At 40.1% G+C, this 19,768-nt stretch overlaps 2 protein-coding genes across 2 annotated transcripts; one reads left to right on the top strand and one right to left on the bottom strand.

The window, feature by feature from the left end:
- Window positions 1–389: 389 nt before the first annotated feature.
- LOC112173015 lies at window positions 390–2,827 on the bottom strand. The gene is made up of 5 exons (XM_024310559.2): window positions 2,625–2,827; window positions 2,475–2,523; window positions 1,857–2,231; window positions 907–1,247; window positions 390–808 (listed from the first exon to the last, which is right to left on the bottom strand). The coding sequence occupies exons 1-5, from the start codon at window positions 2,703–2,705 to the stop codon at window positions 590–592; spliced, it is 1,065 nt and encodes a 354-aa protein (XP_024166327.1). The 5' UTR covers window positions 2,706–2,827; the 3' UTR covers window positions 390–589.
- Window positions 2,828–15,603: 12,776 nt separating this feature from the next.
- LOC112172294 (allene oxide synthase 1, chloroplastic) lies at window positions 15,604–17,566 on the top strand. Its single transcript, XM_024309576.2, has one exon. The coding sequence runs from the start codon at window positions 15,749–15,751 to the stop codon at window positions 17,324–17,326; it is 1,578 nt and encodes a 525-aa protein (XP_024165344.1). The 5' UTR covers window positions 15,604–15,748; the 3' UTR covers window positions 17,327–17,566.
- The last annotated feature ends 2,202 nt before the right edge of the window (window positions 17,567–19,768 follow it).

Genomic DNA, 19,768 nt, shown 5'->3' with positions numbered 1-19,768 from the left:
TATTTAGAATTATGGGTAATTTGAGAATATTGAAAATACAGACAAAATGCATTAAATCATATCCTTTTTAGTTATTCAATAATCGATTCCTAACAATGAGATGGAATCCAAACCCATTTCAATAATTATATATAAACGCAAGAAATCAAGATCATCCCCTCTTCATTTTCATTCCAAATAAGTAACCGTGTCATAATTTGTTTCAATGATTTATTTGAAAGTTAATATTTAGAAATAGAACTCGCTTAATAAAGTTATCCAAAATAATTGACTGAAAAATATGTGAGAAACGACTTGAGCATGGGCAAAGATTTTTTTTTTTTTAACTTTGATTTTAAAAATTGATATGCCCATAACTAATTCGAACCGTTTGAATGCCTACAACCAACTTACCAACATAACCCAAACAGAGAACATACAAAATTTCTTCTTATACCATCATTGTTCAAAAGAACAGGCTAATTAGACAAGAACTACAAAGCCCAAACGACATTACAGCCGAACCAGAGACTATCAAAACTTAAGATCATACACGATCCTAAACGAGCAAAGCAACAAAAGTTGGAATATACATCATCCCATACATATATCAGTACTTCTCTGCTACCGGTCTGGAAGGAAAAAGCCTCAAGAGAAATGTCACCAGAGACCACAAGCACACCACACAAAGGGTTCCGACAGTGACCTCCATTGCAAATAATGCACCGCTTTTCTCTAGAAGTTCTGGGGATGTAGGAAGACCGTTCATTGTATACATCAATTTCTTGATAAAGTAATCAGCTTTTGTCAGCTGATATAGTCTGTAAACCTGAACATAGGTACCAAAATGCCAGCTTAGGAAAAAAAAAATCAACTATATCAAAGCCTAGCATTCAGCGTCAAAGATAGATCTAATTATATATCTACCTCAAAGATAATAGGAACTAGAGGCCAACAAGATGACCCTCGCTTGTCAAGTACCCTCTCAAATGCAAGCTGAGCAGCACAACCAACTAGAAAGGGAGCAACAGCAACCAAGGCTAGCAAGCCAAGCACTGGCCAGGTTACATAAACAGCGACTAGAGGTGCAACCACCTTGAAGCCCGATGTGAAGAAAGCAGATGTCAAGTATCCTCTTAGGCCAGTAATGAGACCCCATCTCTTTGTACTGAACTGTAGATAGGGCCTCTGAACATGGTCAGTGACAAGTAAAAATGTCGCAAGTCCCACATAAAATACAGCCTCTGAAGATAATGAAGTTGCGATTTCTGCATTGCAAGAACAAGAATTAGAGGATTTTTTTTTTTTGGTCCAGTAATTCAAATATACACATCACAAGTAACGATACAGGGCAGTGAAATAAAGAAATTAATTGATTGAAACAATAGGTATACAAAAGAATAACACGTCACTTCTGAGCATAAACACACAATTGCTTCACCAGACAACTGAAGTTGTTTGCCAAAGCTCAATCTGAATTCCATAGAGCTTTCATTTATACAACCATCAGGTAACACAAAATGGAGAAAAACAATATCTCTGCTATAAAATGGAGGAAGAAACAGATAGCAATATTTTCAAGAATATTGAAAAGCGTTCATTGAAAAAAAAAAAAAAAAAGTCCTAGACTGTCAATGACAACAAAGAGAGGCTAAAAAAAAATAACATTCTGAAAGCACTTATCTACATGACATAGCTGCTAAGATAAAAGACCAGGTTGTATCAAAAATCCGATGTACCACTTTATTAAAACAACTTAACTCTTCCCTAATTATTGTCATATGTTTCATGTATCTCAAACACTGTTAACCACAAATCAACAGTAGGGAATATCAAAACCTAATAACATTAAAGTAAGAACTTAGTCCAACAAATACCTACGAGAACCTCGTCCTTCAAGTAACCTTCAATTGCATTACCAATGAAGAACTGCGGAAAAATAAACGACGCAATCAAGGCAACAGGGGCTAAAAACCAAAGAAACGACCCCTTCTCTTCATCGAACGGGGCTGAAAGCAATTTCCCTTCCTCTACCAATTGGTGTGTCAACCCACAAAACGAAATTGAACCCGACTTGCCACGAAAAGGCTCCACCGCATCAGTTGCCTTACTAGGGACGTTAGAATCTTTCTCTCTCGAGAACTCCAACTTCCCATCCAGACTAGGGTTAGAAGCACACATAATAGCTCCTTTGTTCAAGCAAAGCATTGAGGACTTCTTCACAAACATATTTAATCCCGGCACAAAATAAGCTGAAACATTCTCCGCTAGTTAGAACACGAAACCAAAATTAAGGATAACTTAAACCTCTAATTGGTAGCTAAATAAAATAAAATGAAAATTTTGTAACCCTTATCAACCCAGATTTCTACACTAATTTGGGAAGGTAGTCTTTTAAAAAATCAAACAGAAAAAAAAAGACTAGCAACTTTTGAGTAAAACTGCAATTGAATTTCGAACACATATTTACTTAGATTGAGCTGAGAAAGACGTACATTTGGAAGCAATTCTAGTACGGAGTCGCCCACCGTGGTTTGCTGTAACCTTTGACACAATAGAAATGAGGGATTAGTAATCGAACCGAGATTGAGAATTTGAGACAGAGATTCCAAACTGAAATGAAATATAATGCGAAATTGACTTACACATTGGTGAGGGGATATACGGTTATTGGATAAAGTGAAATTTGAGGTGGGAATCCCAAGAAAAACTGATTGCAGCTCCATTTCTGGGATTTAGGGTTTAAGCAAGGTTTCTCTGGGTCTTCTTGTTTTCAGTGTTTTAATCGGCTTAAACCCTCACTGACGAGCAGGTAATGACTTTGGAGTCTCAGAGAAACAGAGAAGAGGAATAGGTTTGTGGGTTGAAGCCGAAAGCTGAATTCAAATGACTGTGCTGGATCCAGTCCAACTTAGGCTAAAGGTCCACACAAGGAAAGCCTTTGTTGGCCCATAATTCAAAACAGAGATCTTGGTCCTATGATACATATATTGAACGTTAGGGTGGTTCTAGTTGGACCTCTGAATTTACTATTTGGACATCTCATATTTTTTTTTTTTTTGTTAAACCAAGGTATCCCTCACCTGTAGGTAAGGACTAATCCCTCTCGAGCCGGGTCGGACCCCATTTAGGGGGAAGCTCTCCCAATACTGGCGGCTCCATTCACAAGGCTCGAACTCGAGACCTTACTTAAGGGGAACAAGCTCCTTACCACTTGAACCACCAAGCATTGGTGGGCATCTCATACTTTGTACACCTCTGATTTACTTTTTAGAATATTCTCAAAAAAAAAAATTACTTTTTAGAATATTTGAAAAGCTAAGTAGACCTCCTTATGTTTACCAAAACACCCTTGAACATGAGATACAACAATCGATTACTCTACTTAATTTTTATCTGTATCTTCAACCACGAGAAGAACAATGAATCAAAACACATGATATTGTTTTCTTATGAGTAGGTCTCTCCTCTACCAAAATTAATCAGAGGATTGGTTCTCGATCTTAATATGTATATGTTATTGGAATCCCTTTGAATTTGCTAAAAGAAGGATTTCAAGAGTTTTGGGTTGGAAGATCGAGTAATAACTATATCATAATATTTAATGAATTTAGTTTAAGAAAATTTTTCTTCTAAAAAAAAAAAGTTTAACAAAATTTCAAATCAGATTGTTGTAGATTTACTTTTGTATTAAATTATAATTATTATTTTGACTTAATTATTTTAGGTAAATTATAAAACTACATATAAGGAAATTCTAGAAAAAAAATTAATTGAATGTTATATTTGGGGAGGTAAGAAGAGTATTTGTTTTGTTTTTTTGTTTTTTTTTTCCCATTTTTCTCTCTTTGTCCTTATTTGTCTTTTCATATGACTTGACAAAGTCTATTAATAATTAAAAAAAGTTGGAGGTCCAAATATCAAATTTGAAGGTTCAACTAGAACCACCCTATATGTTATTGACCAAAAACAATACCTACATGCACCTTAGTCTATGGCTTAATTTTGAAACTTTCTTTCAGTACTGAATAACCACCCTATATGTTATTGACCAAAAACAATACCTACATGCACCCTAGTCTATCGCTTAATTTTGAAACTTTCTTTCAGTACTGAATAACCACCCTATATGTTATTGACCAAAAACAATACCTACACGGCTACACCTTAGTCTATCGCTTAATTTTGAAACTTTCTTTCAATACTGAAGATTACGATGTTGAGACAATCACATTTTGCCTTTTAGATAGTATAGAATATAGAGATAAATGAGAGTTGTTGGTTAATCTATTGCTTACAAACCAAACTTGATAGTGATTGCATATTATTCTGCAAGGATATTGACTATATTAAGCTCGTAATGAAAAGCATTCATATTAACTATGCATTTCTTGGATCACATTTACTACTATTATGATTTTTTTTTAGAGAAAGACGTCAAGCTGTATCAAGTGAAACTAAAGAGTACATGGAGCGATGCATACACATTGAGAGATAAGCAATGAAGCAAAACAAGATGCACACGCGCATCTAAAATTAAAAAGTAACAAGAATATGACTATATGCCTTACGAACATAACTAAAATCCAAAAGGCCAAGAACTGCACTGCATATATCAATTCAACAGTGAAAAAATATGAGTAACTGTAACCAAGATCGTAACCATAACTTGGGAGATACATCCCAATAAAGTTTTCAATACCAAAACGAGGTGAGGCTCCCAAGAGAACGAAGCAACCAAGGGTGTCAAAAACTTAGACGTTTGCAATCGAGCTCTTAAGAACAAGAACCATGAAATCGAGTCTCCAAACCCAAATTGAGCTAGAGCCTGAATTAAGTAGCAACAAACACCTAGTTCAAAATGCGAGCTTAAGAGTGCGTAAGCATAGAGAAAGCCCCCACACCAGCATAACCCAACAAACAAGCCCAGAACCCAGGCCACCCGAACCCATACTTCCAACCTTTTGTTAGCGCCACCCTTCCCTTGCCACTAGATCACACCTGAGGTAAAGGATCAACTGCGACCAAAAGAAGGAGCAGCATGCCACACCACCCACCGAAACCCATCAGCTCAGACGGACCTAGCAAGCCGGATCAGATCCAGCCTCTAGCTAACGACATACACATTCAGTCTCCCGGATCGAAATGTATTCCGACCTCTCTATCACCGGCTCCACCGCATCAACTCCTTTTGCTCCTCAAAAGAGAAGAGGCAGATCTAGGATCCTGTTAGTGACGAAAAATTCCGTAGAGAAATTTAACACACCAATGAATGCGGACTGGAGCGGGAGCTGACCAGGAACGATCGAGCAGCTGCCTTTGAACGTTGACTCGGAGTTTGACCGTCAGCTTGAGGAGGAGGGGGGTACATGCAGAAAACTCTCTGATGCCTAAGTCAATACGATTCTTAATAGTGGAGTAGAAAGAATCGGAATCAGATCCCTTACTTGTTCAATATGCCCCTATTTATAGGTGAGGGAGAGCTCGCACCACAAGTTGCTTTTTGATATCACTTTGATAACTGTGCTTATTATCGCCATCATTCTGCGTTATTTAACAACGCCATCACTCTGCGTTATTTAACAACGCCATCACTCTGCGTTATTTAATAATGCCATCACTCTGCGTTATTCATAACGCCAACCGCGTTATTAAATAACGCCATCACTCCGCATTATTTAATATCGCCATCACTCCGCATTATTTAATAACGCCAACCGCGTTATTAAATAACGCCATCACTCCTCATTATTTAAATAACGACATCACTCCGCTTTATTTAATAACACCAACCGCGTTATTAAATAACGTCATCACTCCTCGTTATTAAATAAATCCATAACGCCAACCGCGTTATTAAACAACCCCATCACTCCGCGTTATTTAATAACGCCATTTAATAGCCTCCTTCATTGTGGTTTCAACAACGGTAGTTAACGCCGCATTTACGATCATCATTATCCGTATACTTATGGCGAAGGTGAACCGTCATAACGGTAGGCCAAAATCGTTGACTACCTCCACAATGCCCCTAAATTTTCTCTTTGGACACTCGTCCTAAGAGGAAATTTCTATAATCTGGCCCCAGCCCGACCCGAGCCCAACTCTGAGGTTCCCTAAATTTTCTCTTTGGACGTCGTATGATCTCCTTCTCCTCCTAGCCTTGATGCAGCTATCACCATCACTTTGAACCTCGACAAGATTTGACACCTCGACGAGGTGACGCTTAATGCTTTTCGAATTTACGTATCCTCTAGAGGTCACCTCCTCAGCGATAGCTTTTTTCCTCATCGAGAGCCTTTTTTCTTGGAAAGAGATTTTTTTCTCATCGAGAGCATTGTTGCTTTCCTTACCGAGAGCCTTTTTGTCATCGAGAGCTTCTTCTCGTTGACGATGTTTTTTCTTTTTGTCTTGAGTTTGCCCTGTTGACGACGGGCTTTCCTCGACAAGGATATTTTCCTCCGTCGCGGGCTTTCCTCATCGAGGATACTTTTCTTCGTCGCGGGCTTTCCTCGTCGACAATGCTTTTCCTTCATCTAGAGCTCCTTATTGGTGATGTTTTTCCTTCATTGCTAGCTTTTCTCATCGAGAGATCGGCCTTCCTCATTGATGGTGTTTTTCCTTCGACGAGGGCCCTCCTCGTCGAAGACATCTTTTCTTCACTGAAGGCTAATCGAGGGCTTGCTTTTCCTTCATTGGTAGTCCTTTTACTCATCATATTGCCCCTGTGTTTTTCTTTGCTGCATACTCAAAAGCATAGGAAGAGTAACAGTATGTCGCCTATATATCAATGTCGTTCTTACCAAGAACCGGTGCTTAAGACTTAAGAGAAGTTCAATAACAATGAAAAACACAAATTTATTCAGAGCAACAAGAGTTCAAAATCAAACCGTATACGATGAATTCATGGATTGCCCTCAAGGTGAAGAATTAGTTTTTGTATGGGACACAGAGTTGCCCCCATTTTCCTTCAAGTCTAATAAACAATATATTATTTATTTTGGCCACCGGCCTCATACATTCCTTTTGGCCACCGGCCTCACACCAACATTTTGGCCACCGGCCTCATACATTCCTTTTGGCCACCGGCCTCACACATACACTTTGGCCACCGGCCTCATGCATTATTTCGCCCACCGGCCTTACACCTATATTTCGGCCACCGGCCTTGCGCTTACATTCCGGCCACCGGCCTCATGTATTTATTATGAAATGATATTCAGTTATAGCTATCCCCGTTTGTTCGGCGAGTAAGGTTTACCATTAAATCACATGAATTAAGCAAATAATATTTTATTTATTCTGGCTACTGGCCACAAATACATTTCAAATACTAAAGGAAGTGAAAATCAAACAAATGATTATTAAAAGGAAGAACATCAGTCTATGTTACCTGGTTTTTGCCCCCTCGACCCGGATTTCACCCTCGACCCTTATAATAATATTATCCATGTCTCTTGGTGGGTTGCGTAATAGATTTTCATATAAGGGTGTACCTGGGAAGAGTCCTTCACGGATGGCGATTGCCGCGCATTGAGGGTCACAATTGATGTGCATCATCTCTGCCTTGAATCTCTTGAAGAAACAACCGATCTTCTCTCCTACTTTTGCTTGGTGTTGAATAAGGTCGTCATGTCCTTTTTTTGCTTGCGACTGCAGAAATATTGAGAGATGAAGGTTTGGCTCAACGTTTCAAAATCTGGGATTGATTGGGGCTTAAGGTCTTGGAACCATGTCGATGCGGTCCCTGTGAGGCTTAAAGGGAAAAATTTGCACATCAGTTTCTCGTCGATCGTCTCGATGGACATCTGCTGTTTGTACCCCTTAATGTGGTCTATCGGGTCAGTAGTCCCATCATACTTTTGGAAAACAGGGGTGGTGAATCTGCGAGGTTTCGCTACATTGAGGATGTCATTGGTGAATGGAGACGCACCGACGTATCTTGCGATTTCAGCCGCGAGTTCTCGAGGGCCGGCACGCTTACATGCATTAATCATTTTTTCCATCTTTTCGTGCCACAATTCTTTACGTATTCTCTTGGATTGGCCTAGTCTGGCTCGACCGTTTTGCCCCCCATTCGATGTGTCTCTCGTCCCCTTGACGAGGGGCACTCCAAAGACTCCCTCGGTGACGCTGACTCCGCCGGCACCCTCATTTGCTATTACGTTGTTGGTTTGAGGATGGTCACCGCTAGTTTCGTCGTCTGATGAGTTGCTATCAACTTGTAGAATTTTTTTGAGTTTTTGCCGTCGGCAGGCCTCGATGTCCTGTTTTTCCTTCCGGAGTTGCTTGAGCTCTTGCCTCAACCTTTGCATCTCGTCAACCGGAGGCAAGTTCATAACGCCAATTGGGTTTGGGATGGACCTATTCGTAGGTTGGTAAGGCAAAATTTTGTCACTTCCAATCGTCAATGACAAAAATGGGATCCCGTTAGGGGCAGCTCCCGCCATCACTTTTTAGGGAAAAGTGTTTTCCACAGACGGCGCCACTTGTTGGTGACGAAAAATTCCGTAGAGAAATTTGATGCAGCAATGAATGCGGACTGGAGCGGGAGCTGACCGGGAACGATCGAGCAGCTTCCTTTGAGCGTTGACTCAAAGTTTGACCGTCAGCTTGAGGAGGAGGGGGGTACCTGCATAAAACTCTATGATGCCTAAGTCAGTGCGATTCTTAATAGTGGAGTAGAAAGAATCGGAATCAGATCCCTTACTTGTTCACTATGCCCCTATTTATAGGTGAGGGAGAGCTCGCACCACAAGTCGCTTTGATAACTGTACTTATTATCGCCATCATTCTGCATTATTTAATAATGTCATAATAACGCCATCACTCCGCGTTATTAAATAACGCCATCACGCCAACCGCGTTATTAAATAACGTCATCACTCCGCGTTATTAAATAACGTCATCACTCCTCGTTATTAAATAATATCATCACTCTGCGTTATTTTATAACGCCAACCGCGTTATTAAATAACACCATCACTCCTCATTATTTAAATAACGTCATCACTCCGCGTTATTTAATAACGCCAAAATAACGTCATCACTCCGCGTTATTAAATAACACCATTTAATGGCCTCCTTCATTGTGGTATTAACAACGGTAGTTAATGCTGCCGCATTTACGATAACGCCATTTAATAGCCTCCTTCATCGTAGTATTAACAACGGTTATTAACGCCGCCGCATTTACGATCGTCATTATCCGCATACTTATGGCGAAGGTGAACCGTCACAATGGTACGCCAAAATCGTTGACTACCCCCACAGATCCCAAATGCAAATCGTCTCACACAAACCCACATCAGAGAAAAGTCTCTTTCGGCGAGAGTCCTTCAAGCCCAAACAAAACTCCCCTTGAACACCACCATAACTTGAACGACAATTCAACAAGAAAACGGATGTCACAAGCCATAGGTTGAACAGAGGGGAAGGACGACATCAAGAAGGGTGAAGAACAGGCTTCAAGAGAGTAAGAGACTCATCGCATGCCATAAATTTCGACGAGAAAAACCCTACGGCTAGGGTTTGCTGTCACCAGACGAGAGAGATGACAACTCATGTCATTTTCTCAGTTGTTGATGTAATAAAAAAAAAAATATAAAAAAAAAAGTAGCATTCATCTATCATCTGGAGAGTAAGAAATTAATGCTCACTTACCATTGAATTTAATTTTAGTAGTTGATATTAAAATTAGCCTCAAAATTAATATAGAATATATCGACAAGTGAGAGTTGTTGGTTTATTTATTGCTGTCAAATCAAAATTGATAGTGACTGCATATTATGCTGGTAGGAAGCTTTTCTTTGTAATATTATTTTAATGATAAAAAGAACATATCTTCCATATTTAGTTATGACGTTTTTTGTAGAATTTATACAATGACATGCTAAGTTTATATTTACTGTTGCACATGACATGACATTAACTAAATAGTCACTAGCAGTAGCATGACTTAAATGGTATCATTTATCATGTGTAATGAATGATGGAATCAGATGCATCTCCTGTTGATAAAAAAAAGGTGGATACTATCCATATAACTCTATCTCTTGAAAATTACTTCTTATTTTTCTGTTTCTTTTTGGAAATTTTCTTTGATTAAAAATAAATTCAACCCCAACTCCCAAGATCTCAATTCTCAAATATAAGGTGTCTGATGCAATGCATACACTTAAATATAACTAAATGTATAAAATGAATTAGTCTACATGAAACTCGATGAGATTGTGATTTTGTGCACTAGTTAGTTCCATTTCCCAACCGGCCAATTTGGTCGAAGTGGAGTGAATAGACCGGTCAAAAGATTAACTCATTAACACGTGCTATGTGCGTGCATATTGGCCGGCAGTGAGAACCGTACCTGAGTTAGGGGTGGCCGGAATTAGAAGCAGTTTCATCCAAAATTAGGCCCTAGCCGCTTTTGACTATCAAACAAAATGTCAAGATTTGACCTGACCTTTTATAATTTATAATATCCAAGACCAAAGACTCCCCCGCCCGCATTCCGGGCTTATGACCCACGTGCAATATTCCCAGACATGGCCCAAACTACCAAGAAGTAAATTTACCATTTCAATAATAATTTATGTTTAAGAACTAGGATCTGATATGATACTCACAAGAAATTAATTGAGATATATACTCATAACTAAGATTCGTCATGACACAAGAATAACTAAGGTCACGTTTGGTTGACAGAAAGTAAGTTCAGTGGTTAGAGTACCCACTACCGATGTACGAAGTCATGGGTTCGAGTCACCATGGGGGCATGAGTGAAACCCTTTGATCATTTTAAAAAAAAAATAATAATAAAAAAAAAATAAGCATTAGAAAATAAAACTTATTCATTTATTGCGTTTGGGATATGAAAGGAAATAAAATACTTTTCTAAAGAAAGGGAAAATAAGAGATAAGTAATTCCTTCCAAACTTCAAATGAATCATTTTTCCTCATTCTTTTCTTGCATTTATTACTTACAATACATTAGTTTATTACACTATTTACAAACTTTTTATTTTTTTAACAACTTTCCGGATAAATTTCCTTATGTTATCAAACATCAGAATGGAAAGTCCTTGGGAAAAACAAAAGGAATTACTTTCATTTCCGTGAATCAAACGAGGGCTAAGATCTATGTAAATCGCAAGAAAAACAAAACCAAGTTGCAATATTCCCAAATAAACAACAATTAAGTTGAAACAATTTAAGTTGTTCATATCTCAACCAAAATATTATGTTTGTCTACTTGTTTATTAATTCTCTGATGGCTTCACCATCTTTGATCAAGGATTTTTTTTTAGTTCGGATCATAATGTTGCTTTTCTTCATTTAGAGCCTATAAGCACAATAATTTTGTTTTTGTTGAAGGATATCGACATAATGTGTGCCTCTTCAAACTAGGGTTTAGAGTTGTAATAGGAAAGTACCCTAGGTATACTAATTGTATTCCGATTCTGTTACCTTTTGTGTACTCTGTAAACTCCCTATATAAAGGGCTCCTATTATCAATAATAAACACAATTCTATTCTCCTACAACACGTTATCAGCACGAATTCTAACCCTAGCTTCAAGAAAAAAAACTTTTCTCTCTGCCGCCAACCCAAAAACAAAAAAAAGGAGAGACCGACTAACAGCAGCGCCCCCGTGCCCACGTCGACGCCTTCCAGCCATCCCAGCAGCCCCAGCAACTTGCCGCGCACCACTGCTGCCAGCAGCCCCGCGCCTTGCCAAACCCAGCAGCCCGACCTGCAGCCATCCCAGCAGCCGCGCAGACCTGCAGCCATCCCAGCAGCCGTGCCGACCTGCAGCCGAGCAGCCCAGAAGCCCCGCTGCCAAATCTGCCTGCCTACGCCCCTGCAAAGCCCGCCCGCCTGCTTGTCTTGCGATAGAAAGAAAGAAAAACCAGAAAAACCCAGAAGAAGAGAGAAGAAAACGTGGAAGAAGAAGATGGTGGAGATGTCAATCTCACCATAGAGGACTTCAAAGCTGAAGATGAAGTGCACATGGATGCAACAGACTTTGATTAGATTAGTCCTTTTTATTTTTCCAAGAACTTTTGTAATGGCAATTTGCCTTAGTCAATAAATGACAATTGTATTAACTCTTTCTTATGTGGCAGACCTAATAAAATGTGATGTCTAGGAAAGTCATTGAGATTCTTGGTACCACCAACATCTCTCTCTACTTTCCTGGTCATATTTGATTGGAGTTACCAAACGGATAGAGTGACTACAATGTGTCTTACTTTGATTTTATTTTGGATTAGACTTTGGAAACCTTGATGTAATCATTGGCTATTAATAAAGTGTCAATTCTTTTACTTAATGTCTTGGACATACCTTAATTCGAACTTTATTATATAAGAGCCAATGGTTTTCATGTGGAAACACATTATGAGAATGGACAGAGTTCCTTTGCATCACTCTAATGACTACGGACATGAACGAGTATTAGAGAAACTTATGTGTCGCTCTAGTGGGTTGTATGCAACCACTATTTGAGTTATTGAATCCAACTATGTCATGAGAGACGACTTATGGGATTTTGACACATATAGGCTTTGACATGATGATCCGTGTATTAAAGACTTTACACGGACATCCATTTTCAGAACGAAGAAAAGTCAGAACCAAGAATTGGTTTGAGGAGCTGCACATGTTCCTCATGGCGCCATGATTGTGCAAAGACAGGCCATACATGGCCGGCGCCGCCTACCCCCTGCGGCAAATACATGGCATTGACGCCATAAACTCCTCTCTCTACTTTTCAAGTCTATTGTGACACTATGGCTTCACCAAAACCTTCATTGGTTGATTATAAAGCCCATGTTTCGTTCTGTAAAGCCTGTTATTTAGGATTGAGACCATCCTATGCAAAGGAGATTGAGGAAATAATTTCATTCTCACAAAGAATCTAAGGGAATTCTATGGATTTGATCAACCAACTTGCGGACCATATAGATGTTTTATGGTGTTGGTTGATACGCAAACACGCTGGTCACGTGTTGTGCCATTATCCACTCGTAATGCTGCTTATACTACACTCCTAGTACATAACATATGGCTACGGGCTCACTACCCAGATCATCCCATTCAGTCCATGGGTTCCGCTAGAGAGAGTAGGAGACCCATAGGTTCGATGGATTCTCGCCCTAAGAAGAGAGCGAGTTTGGCACAACTTGATCCATTGATCATTGATACTCAAAATCAGTCTCATGAGAATATTTTGGATTGTGGTTATGTCCAAGAGACATCGTTGGGGGACGCCTCAATGTTAGAACCAATTCCTAAGAATATAGAGATCTCTACGAACTACACTAGTGTACATGAGGACGTGGAATTATTGAGACCAATGACATCGAACCTTACTCCATTGAAGAATGCCAACGTAGAGAAACTTGGCCTAAATAGAAAGATGCGATCCAGGTTGAATTGGATTCACTAACGAAGATGAATGATTTCGGGCCTGAGATGCCAACACCTCATAACATAAAACCTATTGACATTAATAGGTCTTCGTTAGATAGCGTGATGAGAAAAAGATATGGTAATCTCACCTTATGGCGCAATGTTTCTCACAACGCCCTGGAATCGACTACGAGAAGACATATTTCTCTCGTAATGGATGTCATTGCACTTCACCACCTTGTCAGTTTGGTAGTTTCCAAATAACTGAACATGCAGCTTACGAATGTGGTCACTACGTATCTTTATGGGGATCTAGATACAGAATATAATGAAAGTTCTTGTGGACTTTATTTACCCAAGTCAAGTGGCTCTAGACCACGGAGCGTATTTGCAACGAGGTTGAAATGCTCACTAAAATGACTACTTGATTGGGAAGGGATATGATGAACTATGCCCACGCGTTTCCATGACAAGTTCCGGATTTGCAATTGTCGCGGTTTATAATTGGAACCCTTGAGAGTTAAGGGAAACCGCTGAACACCTAAAATCCGAGTTTAAGAGGAAGGACCTTGGGAGAACACGGTTTTGTCTAGATTCAGAACTTGTATACCGTGTCAATAGACATTTTTGATAAAGTCAAAGATGCACCATGGTCGTCCGTAGTCTTGGCCCTAAAAGGGATCCGTTTCGTCACAGGGATGATGACGAAGACGTGTTAATAGCAGAAGTGCTTACTTATGTACAATAGGCGCATTATTGTACTTAGCACAATACAAGACCGGACACCTCAATTATTATGAACTTGTTGGCTAGATATAGCCCCGCGCCAACGCAACGCCATTAGATTGGTATAAAGACAATCTTTCGATATTTGAGAGGTACAATTGATATGGGCTTGTTCTATCCCTACAGAGAAAATGGATGACGGAAGTGTGGGATCGGACCCCACAAGGCAAAATGCCAACTTCCGTGCTCCTCCTCCCCTCCATCGAAATGACAACAAGCATTTCTAAATATTGAAATGAACCAAATCCGATCAGAGGATAATGTAGCGGACTTATTTACTAAGTCGTTACCAAAATCCACTTTCGAGAAACATGTGAAGAGCATCGGATTGAGAAAGTTATCCGAACTCCCATGATTGTAGCAATCAGGGGGAGATATTGACATCAGGGGGAGGCATGATGTCTACATGTTCGATCTCGAAGAGTGAAGGACGTGTTGTGCTCTTTTTGTCCTTCGACCAGGGTTATTTTTGTCCCACAGGGTTTTTGTTACCTGGCAAGGTTTTTAACGAGGCAACAATCAAAGCGTCATCACCAAGTTTGAGCGGCACAAGGGGGAGTGTTGAAGGATATCGACATAATGTGTGTCTCTTCAAACTAGGGTTTAGAGTTGTAATAGGAAAGTACCCTAGGTATACTAATTGTATTCCGATTCTGTTACCTTTTGTGTACTCTGTAAACTCCCTATATAAAGGGCTCCTATTATCAATAATAAACACAATTCTATTCTCCTACAACAGTTTTTCCTCAAACGGAAGAGGATAACACCCCCATGAAACTGTCATTTATATCCTGATTTTTGATGTATCTCACTACCGAGTTAGTGACAATCAGACACAGAAACATAAGATCTCTACGGATCCAACTAAGAGAATTGCTAAATGCCTACCGATCATTACAAGAGTGATTGAATGCATGTGCACTAGATAAAATACATTTGCATGTTCATCATTCACAATTATTGTACATATATACTAAGGACGAAATAGGTACATTATGTCAGATAGTGCACCTTAAGAAATTCCTTAGGTTGGGGTTTCCCCACCACGTGGCTTTAGGGCCACCCAATCAGAATAAGGAATTTTTTTTTTTTTCGTGCACCTTTGCGCGCTGCAGAAAATGGCCAGAACAGAGAAGAGTACTGGGGTGGTGAATTTTTCCAGAAAGATTAAACATGGAATGGACGGAGAGTGAAAAGCAAAATGGTTACATGTGAGTTTTGAACTCTCGATATTTGAAACGTGGGCTGAGTCCGCTGCCAATTTAAAAAGCGATTACAAGTAAATGCACACCTTCCACGACCTTATTTTCATCTAAAAAATACTCATGGCATGGTCTTTCCCATTCTCATTCATTACGGTCATTACCTAGTACCCTACCGTATTCCCACTCACCCTCCTCTGCCATATATGTCCACTATCTACCTATAAATAAAGCTGCTTCCCACTTCATCTCCATCATCGTCAACATTCAATATTCAACCCTCCTTTTCCCTCTTTAACCTTCCCCTCCTCTCAACTCTCATCTCTCACCAACAAAAGAAACAACTAGTCAAAGCCACCTGCAAATTAATGGCTTCTACTTCCTCCTTAGCTTTCCCTTCTCTGCAGCTACAATTCCAAACACCACGCAAGTCATTCCCATCCACTCGCCGTATTTTCCTCCGTCCGATCTGCGCATCCGTCTCGGAGAAGTCATCGTCTTCATCCTCCTCCATCTCATCACAACCCGCAGAGCCAACCAAGCTTCCCTTGAGGAAAATCCCCGGCGACTATGGCCTTCCCTTCGTGGGTCCCCTCAAGGATCGCCAGGACTACTTCTACAACCAAGGCCGGGAGGAGTTCTTCAAGTCTCGTATCCAGAAGCACCAGTCCACCGTGTTCAGAGTCAACATGCCACCTGGCCCCTTCATCACCACCAAATCCCAGGTCGTCGTCTTGCTCGACGGCAAGAGCTTCCCGGTCCTCTTTGACGTTTCCAAGGTCGAAAAGAAAGACCTCTTCACCGGCACCTACATGCCCTCATTGGAGCTCACCGGCGGTTACAGAATTCTCTCCTACCTCGACCCCTCGGAGCCCAAGCACGACAAGCTCAAGCGTGTAATGTTCTATCTCCTAAAGTCTGGTATTAAGTCTGTGATCCCTGAGTTCCACTCAAGCTACGCCGAGTTTTTTGAAACTCTGGAAACCAAGCTCGCTGATAATGGTAAAGCCAGCTTCAACGAGGCCAACGATCAAGCAGCTTTCAATTTCTTGGCTCGCTCACTCTACGGTGCTAATCCGGCCGATACCCAACTCGGCACCGACGGTCCTAAATTGGTCCAGAAATGGGTTCTATTCCAACTGAGTCCGATTCTAGTTCTTGGTCTACCAAAGTTCATTGAAGATTCTCTGTTTCACACCTTCCCTCTCCCACCGTTTTTGGTCAAGAAAGACTACCAGAGACTCTACGACTTCTTCTACCAGTCATCCGGCCACGTGCTCGACGAGGCAGAGAGGCTCGGAGTGTCCAGAGACGAAGCGTGTCACAACCTGTTGTTCGCCACGTGTTTCAACTCATTCGGAGGTATGAAGCTTTTATTTCCCAGCATGCTCAAGTGGATCGGCCGCGCCGGGGCCAAACTCCACAGCGAACTAGCGCAGGAGATCCGCTCGGCCGTCAGATCCAACGGCGGGAAAATCACCATGTCCGCCATGGAGCAAATGCCGTTGATGAAGTCTGTGGTGTACGAAGCTTTCCGGATCGAGCCACCGGTTCCTCTACAGTACGGTAGGGCAAAGACTGACCTAGTCATCGAGAGCCACGACGCGGCGTTTAAGGTGAAAGAAGGCGAGATGTTATTTGGGTTCCAACCTTTTGCGACCAAGGACCCCAAAATCTTCGAAAAAGCCGCGGAGTTTGTGCCGGACAGGTTTGTCGGTGAAGAAGGGGAGAAGTTGTTACAGCACGTGCTTTGGTCCAACGGTCCGGAGACGGAAACTCCGACGGTCGGGAACAAACAGTGTGCCGGAAAAGACTTCGTCATGCTGGCGTCAAGGCTGTTGGTGGTGGAGTTTTTTCTCCGATATGATTCGTTCGAGATTGAAGTTGCTGCTTCGCCTTTGGGAGCTGCCATTACCATGACCTCGCTCAAAAGAGCTAGCTTTTGAAAGTTTTTGTTTCGGTAAAAACTGTTTTTAACTAGTAGTAAATGTAAATTTTTTGTTCTAAGGGAGGGGTTGTGGGGTAATGATTATCCTAGGGTATATAGGGTCGTTTTTGTTGTGGGACTTTTAGCATACTAAATCCTGCATCACATGTATCTTTCTATCCAAAGGTGTGCTATCCAATATGAAAAATTGAAACTGAGTATGAATATTCAGTGCGCATGTGGGAATTCTAATTGTTTATGTTCTGCTTATAGTGGTCTAAACTCTAAATTGAAAGTGAGATACTGATGCAGGTTATTCCCTTCTGAATCAGGCACACAGGTTTGTACAGATACAAGTTTCTTTTAAAATGAATTATTTGTCTCTCTGTTTTAAGTGTTTGGGAAATGTTTAAAATAGCTCAACTCAACAAAATTGCAAGTGAGGAGTACCTTATAGATTTATCACAAAAACTCATAATACAATTCAAAAGGCCAATTCCACTCCCCATAGAAGAATTTACATTTACTATTTACTATTTACTAGTTGGACATGAGAGCTGATATTTTAGGGGAAGGGAAAGGTGAAGGTGGAGTTAGGGGAGGTAGTCTGCTGGTGCCTGGATGTTTTGCTAAAAAGGCTGATGAATGGGAATGTCACAGGCACTGAGGCACATCACAGAAAGGATTGTCGCCCAAAAGCATTATTTCAGATTCCTTTGATATTGATATGTGAGTGATAGTACAAGCTCCACCACATACCATTATGGGATTGCTCATTAACTCCTCATTTCAACTAGTTTTGATCTGATTATATATATTTAGAAGTTCTTTATTGAACTGACTTTGATATGATTATATTTAGAAATTCTTGCACGCGGATAATTGTAACAAATTTAGGAGCTACTCACATAAAAATGGACTCTATATTTTGTAACTTCCACTGCTATGTGAGTGTGATGTATACGGTAAGAACTTTTTATTATCGTATATGATAAGAATTTTTTATTGTATTTGATTATACATTTTAGAAATTCTTGCATATGAACAATCGTAACAATCTAACAACTACTTACACAGAAGTGAACTCTATATTTTATAGGTTTCACCACCATGTGATTGTCCCGATTACGGTACATTTAAATTTCTAAAACATACAAGTATATGTACAACCGGTTGATACTACTAATTTAATTCCCTGACCAAGTAAACGCCTAGAAAATGAACTCAAATATTTGTTGCTGTAAACTTTGTGCTGGAATAAGGTTGACCGTTCAAGAAGAGGAGCAAACTTTTATATCAACTTCATTGTCTAAGCTGATATACCACTACCTTGTGGTTTATTTGGAAAGTGAGGAATTGATGTAGGACGAGAATGGACCTGGTTTAGCCGGAAAACTAGAATAATAAAGAAGCAGCGTGGAATCAAGAAGAGTGATTGGAAAATAGGTAATTCACGCATAATGAGGTTACTAGCCGCTGCAATATCTAAGAAAATTTGGTTTTGGACTTTTCAGGTTACTAGTGCAAAAAGTCAGGCCTTAATTGCGAAGCAAATTGGGATCAACTTTTGGCCAGAACGTCCGTTTGAGACGCATGATACCTTTTCAGAATAGGAATGACGAGATCTTCAAGACTCACTTTAGTGAGCCCTAACGGATTTTGGCCTAAATATGTCGTTTTAATCATCCGATTCGGGATTTAATATTTTTAGGCTAGTGTTACATTTGTTTTATAATTCTTTTATTTTAGGTTTTTAGTTTCCTTTTAATTTGGATTCTTTAGGATTTCTTGTTAGACTATGATTTAGGGTTTTGGATGCCTATATAAGCACCATTATACTTTGTACTAGATCAATTTATCATATCAAATTAATAAAAATTAGAGATTTTTCTCTCTTTCTCTGGTGCATTTCAGAATTATGTCTGTTAGGGTTTATCGCTTGTAAACCTCGTTACTTCCGACTGCGTCAGGAATAAAATGAGGTATGATGATTGTACCATTATTGTTGATGCAGCAAGTCAATTAATTATGGGGCACATGAAAGCATCTAGCTAGCAAATTAGCCTCAGGTTGTATGTCTAATTCTTCAACAGAGCTTCGGGTCTTGAAGAATTGTGGATTAAATTGTCATCCTCGACGGGCTCCCAGGATTACTGAAGTTAATTGGCAACCTCCCATCTTGCGTTGGATTAAGATTAATACTGATGGGGCATGGCAAAGTGTTTTAGGGCGAGCGGGTTTTGGTGGAGTTTTTAGAGATTTTCATGGTTCATTCCTTGGTGCTTTTGCTTCTAACCTTGATATTCCTAGCTCTGTTGATGCGGAGGTCATGGCAGTTATTCAAGCTATTGAGTTGGCTTGGGTTAGGGAATGGAAGCATATTTGGCTTGAGGTGGATTCAACACTTGTGCTTAATTTTCTTCGAGATCCTCATCTTGTTCCATGGTGTTTACGAGTGGCA

This window comes from Rosa chinensis, chromosome 6 (assembly GCF_002994745.2).
Source record: "Rosa chinensis cultivar Old Blush chromosome 6, RchiOBHm-V2, whole genome shotgun sequence".
NCBI lineage: Eukaryota > Viridiplantae > Streptophyta > Magnoliopsida > Rosales > Rosaceae > Rosa > Rosa chinensis.
This window is presented reverse-complemented; position numbering and strand designations above follow the sequence as displayed.

What these genes read in the sequence shown, in the direction of transcription:
- LOC112173015 (XM_024310559.2), bottom strand. Translation starts at nt 2,705, where the DNA reads ATGGAGCTGCAATCAGTTTTTCTTGGGATTCCCACCTCAAATTTCACT. An exon ending in TACTAGAATTGCTTCCAAAT is followed by an intron (nt 2,232 to 2,474) that starts GTACGTCTTTCT and finishes AGAATGTTTCAG; the next exon opens with CTTATTTTGTGCCGGGATTA. An exon ending in TAGTTCCTATTATCTTTGAG is followed by an intron (nt 809 to 906) that starts GTAGATATATAA and finishes ACCTATGTTCAG; the next exon opens with GTTTACAGACTATATCAGCT.
- LOC112172294 (XM_024309576.2), top strand. Translation starts at nt 15,749, where the DNA reads ATGGCTTCTACTTCCTCCTTAGCTTTCCCTTCTCTGCAGCTACAATTC.